Below are 10957 nucleotides of genomic sequence, written 5' to 3' on the forward strand. Positions count from 1 at the left end.
ACATTTAAGAAACAAGCGTCATCCACCGGTGTCAAGAGAGGAAGCATTTTGTGTGTAATGTTCAGAAGAACTTTCTTTCTCCAGGTAAATATGTCAGTAAGGTGACGCCCACAGAAATGGTCCCTGGAGTTAAGCTGTAGCTGCATGAAACAGCAGGAGGACGCTGCAAAGGTATTAAAACAGCTTTGAGAAGAAGATAGTGATGTCATGTGTGTCTCCAGTGGCGTCATTAGGCCTCTTTTAGGCCTAAAATATTCTTAATTTTTAATGAAAGTGTACGTTGATTTTAGCAGAGCATACTTGTGAACCTGGAATGGACATGAAAAAAAAATCAGAATATCAGTAAACAGAGGCCCCACTTTATAATATCAGTATGTTACTGTAGAATTTTAAGAACTATATTCTTTTGTTCATTAACCCTGTAATACACTCCCCTGTATAGAAAAGAATCGTTTTTCCTGCTTAAAAGATTTACCTTTATTTAAACTCCGATTCCACACAGATAAGAAGTTTTCATTTAAAGTCATTTCATTATTTTTGACACAATCAAAAGCAACTTGAGCATCAATGTCATGGGATGGATCGTAGTTTCTGTAGCTAAGCTGCACCAGTTTTCTGATAATTCTCCAGAGTGCATTTAGGGTGAACCTTCAGGGGTCGTATCACAATGATGGAGAGGAGGTGGTTGGTCAGAACAAGTTATATGAAAACTCTCCTTTATACTTATAAATGTGCATTTAAACCAGCAATCCAGGCCCACCAGAACCCAGGCACCTGCTGTATGTTGTCAGTAGCTCTATTATAACAGTGTGCACTTTATAATATTCTGTTTTTTTGTAGATGGAAGCGGTTTTGCACCTTTATTATAAATATCAGCAACTTTAGCACCTAATTTCTTCGGTCTGATTTACAGGTTTATTTTTCATTCCTTATCTTGAATGTAACGTGTGTGAGACACTGGATACCTTGAATTTCTATCTATCTATCTATCTATCTATCTATCTATCTATCTATCTATCTATCTATCTATCTATCTATCTATCTATCTATCTATCTATCTATCTATCTATCTATCTATCTATCTATCGATCTATACCAGGTTCATCTTCAGCAGTGTTTCCTTCATTGTCAATCCATTTTCTCACATTACAGCATGAACAACTTCAGGGTTTCCTTTACATTCATTCTGCAGAGCCTGCTGCCGCTGCTGGAAAAAATCCTAGAGGAAACACTGAACTTTGTAGCGTTGAGTGCTTGGTAAAGGGTTTTTAAAATTCAGCTCTGTTTTCTATGTCTTGCATTCTGAGAATTTTTTTTATTGCTGATTCAGGAGTTCTTTAATTTCTTCCAATTCATGACTGACTTTGCTAGGGGGGAAATTAATTATATACTTTTTCAAAATGATTCTGTTTCACAAAGTTAGGCTAACTTTTCTTTAAGTTTCTTTAGTGTCCTGATAAAACTCTCTATCTGTTCTGTCGTGACCTCTGATGTGTGTGATCATGATTCACACTGGAGCTATGACGTCCAGCACAAAAGAGAGAAACTAGCAGAACCCATCTTGAAGGCATCTCAAACAGCACACAGTGCACAGTTCCTCGTGCTCATATCATTGTGTGCACTTTCCCTGCACTCTAAATAAAATCCTGCAAAAAAAACCAATAAAAATATGGGAACAATGGAGGAAGAAAAAACGGTATAATTCTTACAAACTCTAAATATGGTGAAAATAACAGCAAATGTCTAATAAATAATAATGTTTTTAGATTATTTGAAACACAGTAAAACTGTAATTCATAATAATTCATAATTTTTTTATTAATTCATTGATTAAACACTGTAAAAGGACACATTACTATTTGTAAAAATACATATTTTTGATATGGATGACTAATATTGTCTGTAATTTAACAAAACAGAAAGTCTGTTGTTAAAAAATTACACACGTGGACAAAATTGTTGGTACCCCTCAGTTAAAGAAGGAAAAACCCACAATTCTCACTGAAATCACTTGAAACTCACAAAAGTAACAACAAATAAAAATTTATTGAAAATTAAATAATCAAAAACAGCCATTACTTTTGAATTGTTGATTAACATAATTATTTAAAAAAACAAACTAATGAAACAGGCCTGGACAAAAATGATGGTACCTCTATAAAAGATTGAAAACTATTTGACCAGAGTGACATGATTAACTCAGGTGTGTCATTTAATTGACATCACAGGTGTTTCCAAACTCATAATCAGTCAGTCTGCCTATTTAAAGGGAGACAAGTAGTCACCCTGCTGTTTGGTGAAAAGGTGTGTACCACACTGAACATGGACAACAGAAAGCGAAGGAGAGAATTGTCCCAGGACATTCGAAAAAAAATTATAGACAAACATCTTAAAGGTAAAGGCTATAAGACCATCTCTAAACAGCTTGAAGTTCCTGTGACAACAGTGGCTCATATTATTCAGAAGTTCAAGACCCACGGGACAGTAGCCAACCTCCCTGGACGTGGCCGCAAGAGGAAAATTGATGACAAATTGAAGAGACGGATCGTTGGAATTGTATCCAAAGAGCCCAGAGCAACCTCCAAAGAAATTAAAGGTGAACTCCAAGGCCAAGGTACATCAGTGTCAGATCGCACCATTCGTCGTTGTTTGAGCCAAAGTGGACTTCATGGGACACGACCAAGGAGGACACCACTGCTGAAAAAAACTCATAAAAAAGTGAGACTGGAATTTGCAAAAATGCATGTTGACAAGCCACAAAGCTTCTGGGAGAATGTCCTTTGGACAGATGAGACCAAACTGGAGCTTTTTGGTAAGGCACATCAACTCTATGTTCATAGACTCAAAAACCAAGCATACGAAGAAAAGAACACTGTCCCTACGGTGAAACATGGAGGAGGCTCAGTAATGTTTTGGGGCTGCTTTGCTGCATCTGGCACAGGGTGTCTTGAAAGTGTGCAAGGTACGATGAAATCTGAAGACTATCAAGGCATTCTGGAGAGAAATGTGCTGCCTAGTGTCAGAAAGCTTGGTCTCAGTCGCAGGTCATGGGTCTTCCAACAGGACAACGATCCAAAACACACAGCCAAAAACACCCAAGAATGGCTGAGAGAAAAGCGTTGGACTATTCTAAAGTGGCCTTCTATGAGCCCAGATCTGAATCCCATTGAACATATGTGGAAGGAGCTGAAACATGCCATTTGGAGAAGACACCCATCAAACCTGAGACAACTGGAGCTGTTTGCTCATGAGGAGTGGGCCAAAATACCTGTTGACAGCTGCAGAACGCTCATTGACAAATACAGAAATCGTTTAATTGCAGTGATTGCCTCAAAAGGTTGTGCAACAAAATATTAAGTTATGGGTACCATCATTTTTGTCCAGCCCTATTTCATTAGTTTGTTTTTTTAAATAATTATGTTAATCAACAATTCAAAAGTGATGGCTGATTTTGATTATTTAATTTTCAATAAATTTTTATTTGTTGTTACTTTTGTGAGTTTCAAGTGATTTCAGTGAGAATTGTGGGTTTTTCCTTCTTTAACTGAGGGGTACCAACAATTTTGTCCACGTGTGTACATGCCATTTTTGAATCTTTAAAACACATAATTTTCTTTTAAACAATTGAAAATATCAATGAAATAATTTAAATACAGTAAAGCAATGTGTAGTTTTATGCTACAATGTGCAGCACTGGACAAAGTCATGAATGAATCACCCCATTCTGACATATGACTACATTCACCTGGACTGGCACAACATCTGGATGTTTGGTGAAAGACAGCAGCCAACAGAGAGCCTCCAGTCCCACATGGCTCCAACAACACACAGCACACTCCAGCTAAGTCCAGCACACCAGAGTCTCATCTACGGGGCCCAGCAGAGTCCAACCAACTGGATCCTGACCCGCTATGAATCAGGCAGAAGGTGCTAACAAGCTTTGAGAATGTGTAACCGGTATTCCTCATATCACATGTCACTTTTTCCTAACATCACTTTAGCCCTACGTAAGTATAGTGTGATGTGATGTAGTATAGTGCGACATGATAGTGTATCTGATGTCTGATATGATCTGTTCAATAAATCTTGAATCACAAACATATTTAATAAATAAATGATTATGAAACAATTTATTTTCATTAATTTATTCAGATGTACTAAGTGTGGGCATATAGTACAAAGTACAACATTTCCATCTGCAATGCAGCAGACAGGAATTACTAGTAAAGTGAAAGAATATACTGTAGTAAGTATGTAGCACAAATATCTCTATATTTACATATATTCAGTAAATGCACTTATTCAAATTTACCACTGACGGAAGCATTTTATATCTAACATTTGCACCTACAGCAAGCAAGAAGAAATATTGAAGACTTTGTAAGTTAAATTTAAGACCTTTCTTTCTCAGTGCACCTGAACCTTACGTTCTTTTGGCTGTTTTTCTTCTATCCATTTAGACTTTGCCGCCATAATGTTTAATTATTAATCACAAGCCATTGCTTCATTTACCAGTAATGAGAGCCGACACAGCACGTTTGTTGGATAAGACAACTTATTAATCAACTCAAGGGTCAGACATTAAGTTAAGTCACATATTACAGTAACAGATATGTTGACAATCAGATTCACTAACAATCACTACTGATTCAGAAAACCTCACACTTTCTATTAAATTATTTATCACTTTGCTACATTTCAGGATTAAGGAAAAACAAGAAAAATCAGTCACAGATACAATATCTTACGGTACACTCATTCAGTTTGAGAAGACAGGAGCAACAGAACAATAACAAAGTTTCCATTAAATATCACTTCGTGTGTGTTTTCTGTCTGTCTGGACTTGCTGGTGGACAACAGGTGACAAACAGGCAGTAAGGTCCGTACTGGGTGGTCACATTGCGGTAAGTTTTTCCTCAGAGATGTCAATCACCAGGTTGTCATAGGTGTTCACATCAGCTTTGATCCTTAGTCCCAACACACACACACACACACACACACACACACACACACACACACACACACACACACACACACACACACACACACACACACACACACACACACACACACACACACACACACACACTTTATTAGAAAAATTTGAATGCTGTGCAAATTGAGCTAACAGTAATATATTTGAACATAGTACTTTGTCTCCAGGACATTTGCCAATTATAAATTTACATGCATATTAAAATCTCTTAAAACACGATGCATCAAAAATAAATTTAACGAATCATCAGTATATAAAAGAAGGAAGGAAACTAATTTAATGAATCAATTTGTGTATTGGCAGTAACCAACAAATATATATACAGCCCTACGACTATACTACACGACAACACATAATAATGTACTACAACTCACCACATACTATACTACAACACCATAAACTAGACTATGACACATCATTCTGTAGTGCAACACTTTATACTGCAATATATTATACTATACTACATCAATCCAGACTATACTACAAGACATTGTGCTATACGTAATATTACAACACACTATACCATGTTACAACTCATCATGCTATGACTCACCATGCTATACTTTGAGTCACTATACTACAAATCATGAATTCATACTACGACTCATCATACTATACTATACTTTGACTTGATATCATACTACAACGCACCATACTATACTACAACTCACCATGCTATATTATGACTCAGCATACCATACTGTGAGTCATCATGCTATACTACAACTCGTCAAATTATACTATGACTCAGCATACCATACTATGAGTCATCATGCTATACTACGACTCGTCAAACTATACTATGACTCAGCATACCATACTGTGAGTCATCATGCTATACTACAACTCGTCAAACTATACTATTACTCATGGTATCATACTACGACTCACCATGCTATACTATGACTCAGCATACCATACTGTGAGTCATCATGCTATACTACAACTCGTCAAACTATACTATTACTCATGGTATCATACTACGACTCACCATGCTATACTATGACTCAGCATACCATACTGTGAGTCATCATGCTCTACTACAACTCGTCAAACTATACTATGACTCAGCATATCATACTGTGAGTCATCATGCTATACTATGACTTGTCAAACTATACTATGACTCAGCATACCATACTGTGAGTCATCATGCTATACTATGACTTGTCAAACTATACTATGACTCATGGTATCATACTACGACTCACCATGCTATACTATGACTCAGCATACTATACGTCCACTCACTATACTACGACTCATCAAACTATACCACGACTCCTGATATCATACTACAACACATCACACTATAGTTTTCCTTATTAGAAATGATCAAGTTTTGTGTGTAAAATATTCCCTGTCTTTATTTTCCAGGGGATGAAACCCAGAAATACAGAGTGCTACAGAATTAGGAAGGATTCATCTGATCTGTGATCCTATTTTGATTTAATGTGACTTTTAATTATATTTGTCTTTTATCTCAGTTTTGACACAGTTTTAACTTTCACAGTTTCTCTTATACTATACTGACAGAACAGGTTTGGTCTTTTTTTATTTGGTACTTTTGATTGGAACTGAACTTCATTGTTCCAGTACTTGCATGTAATGACAATAAAGCTTAATCTGAACTCATGATTTGGTTTCGTGTGCAAGAAAGCATGGATACAAATAAAGATTATTTAGCACCTAAAATATAAATGTAAAATGTATACAGTGTAGCAAGCTCTCAATAATAAAAAATGCTCTGCTGGGTGTTTTGTGCAGACATTCTTACCTGCTGTCCCTCAGATCTGTCGTAAAGGTGTCGTTCATGGCAAAGTCATTGGGTCTCACAGAGGAGTCTACACTGTTCCTCCTCCTCCTGCACACAGATGGGGGGGGGGATCAAAACTCTAGATTCCATGCATGAGGATGTATATCAGAATCATTTCTTTAAATCTGCAGAAGAGTGAAAAACTGAGTTTTCTGTATAAAATATCTGAAAATGAGATGTTGAAGATAAACGTACCAGTTTAGTTCAACTTTAAATTATTGTTTTTATCAAGATCAGCAGCATCTTTGTTTGTCAGTTTAAGGCTAAAACTGACCTTCAGTGTAATAATAACCGTTACTCTGCCAAGTTAATCACATTGTCAATAAGTTTCATCATTGCTACACTGAGAATCAGACATGTGGACCAACATTAATCACTGATTAATGAACTGATAATTTCAGCCATGGATCTTATAAACTTTCATTAGTAAAGATTAACAGGTAAGGTAAATCATATAATTATATTAGAGCAAAAAGTACAAAGTATAAAGTGGCTGATAAAGAAAATCCTTAAGTAACTTTAAACTTAAACGTGGCATGATGAATACTCGTAACTAAAAAAAATAAAAATATATAATAATAACAAACAAGGCAGCAATTCAAATAAACATTAAAGTGAAAAAAATGAGAAATTATTTTGTGTGGGTGTGTGTGTTTTTTAGCTCTACATTATATCATTGACTTTGTTCATCTGTTTCCCTTCTTTAGTGGTTTTAACAACATGTTACCCAAGAACTGCAGTTAAAAATTAGACAGATAGTTAATACTAGGATATTTACAGAACTGCTGATTAATTAATGTGTGCTGTCCTTAGAAATGATTAACACAGAAGAAAAAAAAAGAACATTTGGAACACTGACGGACCTGTTGGGGTTCTCAAACCAGGCCTTTTTCACCAGCAGCACGACGAAGCTGAGGAAGAGGAAGCCAGCGACAGCGAGGAGGCCAACCCCCCACTGAGGCAGCAGCCTCGCAGGAGAACCTGCAACACATAGAAGTCAAAGGTCAGATGTCAAGTGAGCATCTCCTGTCATATATGGGTTCTGCTTTAATTTAGTGAACCCCAAAACCAAAATCATACCATTTATTAGCCAGAAATGGTAACATTTTTTAAAAAGCATTGTGAAAGTTAACTGAAAGCAAATGGAAAACATGATACTTCATCAAAATCACTGTAATTGACATATTTCTTTTTAAAATTTCAGTGACGTGCAGTGAGGTTCATGGCTGGTGAGGCACTGACTCCTCAAGAGTCAGATTTACGATTGTAAGAACTGAAAAAAGCATCTTATTTTATTATTCATCCAACAGCATGCAACTACTGATAATGCTTCATATCCCATCAGCATTCCTCTTTCAGTTACACTCACAAACCAACACAAACATATACACAGGGACATATTTGTCCTATAAAGAACTTTCTTTTATAGTAATTGATAGAGCACCCATCTTGTTTTTTAAGCAATTCATCCATCCATCCATTCATTCTCTATACACCGCTTTATCCTCACTCGGGTCGCGGGGGGTGCTGGAGTCTATCCCAGCTGACTTGGGCGAAGGCAGGGGACACCCTGGACAGGTCGCCAGTCTGTCGCAGGGCTACATATACAGACACACAATCACACATTCACACCTACGGGCAATTTAGAGTAACCAATTAACCTCAGCATATTTTTGGACTGTGGGAGGAAGCCAGAGTGCCAGGAGAAAACCCTGCATGAACAGGGAGAACATGCAAACTCCATGCAGAAAGATCCCAGGACCACCCCAGGATTTGAACCGGGGATCTTCTTGCTGCACTCCACTGTGCAGCCCTTAAGCAATTCATATATACTGTAAACAAATTACCTAGATTTCTTTAAGAATTCATGGATAATTGATAAAAACAACACAAAACCGCATCCTGCTCAACATAAAAACCGCAGAATTACATTTCAAACATTTTCCAGAAAAATGTCCCTTATTACCCCGCTGTCCCTTATAGCCCCGTTTTACGGTACAAATGTGACAGAAGCAAAAAGCACCCACAAACTGCTTGGAGTTCAGACAGTTAATTAGCAGATTTTAATTGAATAAAATTAGCAAATATTACCAAATATTACCAAATATTAGAACAAAAACTGAGGATAATCCTTGGAAAACTTATGATTTGGCAAATTCAACTCAAATATGTAAAATAAATGAATATCAAAGCATCAATTATCTGTATGAATTAAGATTTCTAACAAGTAAAATGACCCTCAGTGTATGAAACAGAGCTGCAAATGACAAATATTTCCTTTGTAAATTAATCTCTTCATTATTTTTTGCGTTCATTTTTTTTAGCTGTTATTTACTGCCATTATTATTTGAGTGACACCCCCGAATTTCCATCACTGTTTATTAAAAACAATTTTATTGCATCTTTTAAGATACAACTTAATTTCACTTCAATGTGTAAATTCATATCAGAAATTCATTTATATCTGCAAAACTAAATTAGTTCACAGAAGTAATAAACACAGGTGAATTAATAACTCATTTATGGCATTTTATTGTTTTTCTTAACAACAAATAAACTAAATATTTAATATTTTTCAAGTGCAATGTGAAAAAGATAGAAAGCATTAAATACTAATACTCCAGTGTAAGTATTTGAGTTTCAGCTTATTATTTTATTTCTATATTTTCACATTCCAGGGTTCAGCAAAATAGAATTGTAAAATATTTTATGACATGTTGTTATTATATGATCTTACAACAACAACGTTATTTTTAAAAAAAAATACATCTCCTCCCTTGTGTGGTGTTTTTATTAGCAGTTTCTTTGTCCTCTAATGGTAGGGAAAAATAGAAGCTGCTTCCTTGTTCCTTTACTGGCTTCACCATCGTATGCTTTGTTAAATCCTCCTAAGCAAGTTTAAAACATTCTGGTTTTACATGCTAACATTCCCAAACTAGGACACTGATTAACATTTTTGTATTCATCTTTCTATTCATTTAGCTTTGAATAAAGCCAACAGTTGCTTGTTTTAGCTTCCAAAAAGTGAATCTTTGAAGTTTTTCTCTATTTTCTATTACATAAAATTGAATATCTTTGTTTTGGACTGTGGATCACACAAAACTGACATTACAATAAGTGTTTTTGGCAATTTAAATATGATTACCAAAGAAAAGAAGCTACAGATTCATTGTTAATGTAAATATGTTAACTGCAGCTTAAACAGTTGCTTGAATGTTTTCATTGGACTGATTGGTACTTCTGTGTTTTCATAGGATTTGTTTCTGTGAAGTTCGTACCTGTCTGGGCCGTCACCCCTCCAACAACCAGCAGCAAACAGCAAACCAGTGTGGCCGTTCTTTCCATCGCTGACTATTGACGTCTGACTGGTGGAACTGAAGCTGCAGCAGAGTTAAACAAAGAGTGTTTGAGTGCAGATCAGTGTGTCAGGTGTAGCTGGTGGACAAGCAGGTCATTGCAGGTCTGTTAATGTTTGACTCAAACTGACGATACACAGGGATTCATGGGAAAAGCTTTTATAATGCTTGCTCTGTCTATGATGATGGTCAATTTTTTACTTTCACATGGCTGAACATGTGTGACACGGAAAAATCCAGCCAACATGCTTTAGTCTGACTTTACTTCAAAGGAGACCTATTATGCTAATTTCCAGATCTACATTTTAAATCTGGGACTTTAACAGAGAAGCTTTGCATGATTCAAAGTTAAAAACAACATCCTTATTTATCTCATATTCATCCATGAAGCTGGTTCGAAAAGCGAGGCAACCACCATAGACTGCCATGTTGAGATATTCAACTTTACAGCAGAAATAAACATGTTTACAGACTGCTACCAACAACTGTGTTGGTCTCTGTAGCTAATTTCTCCATCCATGACAATTATACAAGAACCTCTTTTTACATAACTCACACGTTCAAATTGGATTAAGGCTCAAAGTTGTACAATAATCAATGTGTAGTTGTTATGAGGACAGGCTATGGTCCAGAGATGCTGTACCCACAATTAGCCAAGAGTTCAGAAGAGTCAGACGTGACCAAGGTTACATGGACCAGAGCTCCCACACTGACCTTCAAAACTGCTCTACAGGAAACCTATGAGTCACATCAGAGGGTCCAAGTGTCATCATAAATACTACATATCTG

The 10957-nt window shown here is 36.3% G+C and overlaps 1 protein-coding gene across 1 annotated transcript; it reads right to left on the reverse strand.

The window, feature by feature from the left end:
* Positions 1 to 4129: 4129 nt before the first annotated feature.
* Positions 4130 to 10233, reverse strand: pdzk1ip1 (PDZK1 interacting protein 1). The gene is made up of 4 exons (XM_051947360.1): positions 10091 to 10233; positions 7676 to 7793; positions 6774 to 6860; positions 4130 to 4967 (listed from the first exon to the last, which is right to left on the reverse strand). Exons 1-4 carry the CDS (start codon positions 10155 to 10157, stop codon positions 4895 to 4897), a joined length of 345 nt encoding a protein of 114 aa, XP_051803320.1. The 5' UTR covers positions 10158 to 10233; the 3' UTR covers positions 4130 to 4894.
* Between the last annotated feature and the right edge of the window lie 724 nt (positions 10234 to 10957).

Source organism: Acanthochromis polyacanthus, chromosome 4, assembly GCF_021347895.1.
Source record: "Acanthochromis polyacanthus isolate Apoly-LR-REF ecotype Palm Island chromosome 4, KAUST_Apoly_ChrSc, whole genome shotgun sequence".
NCBI classification, from domain to species: domain Eukaryota; kingdom Metazoa; phylum Chordata; class Actinopteri; family Pomacentridae; genus Acanthochromis; species Acanthochromis polyacanthus.

Excerpts from the sequence above, each read along its gene's own strand:
- pdzk1ip1 (XM_051947360.1), bottom strand. The coding sequence starts at position 10,157 with ATGGAAAGAACGGCCACACTGGTTTGCTGTTTGCTGCTGGTTGTTGGA. Across the intron at positions 6,861-7,675 it reads TGGTTTGAGAACCCCAACAG|GAGGAGGAGGAACAGTGTAG; the intron begins GTCCGTCAGTGT and ends ATCTGTGTGCAG. Across the intron at positions 4,968-6,773 it reads ACAGATCTGAGGGACAGCAG|GATCAAAGCTGATGTGAACA; the intron begins GTAAGAATGTCT and ends GTTGGGACTAAG.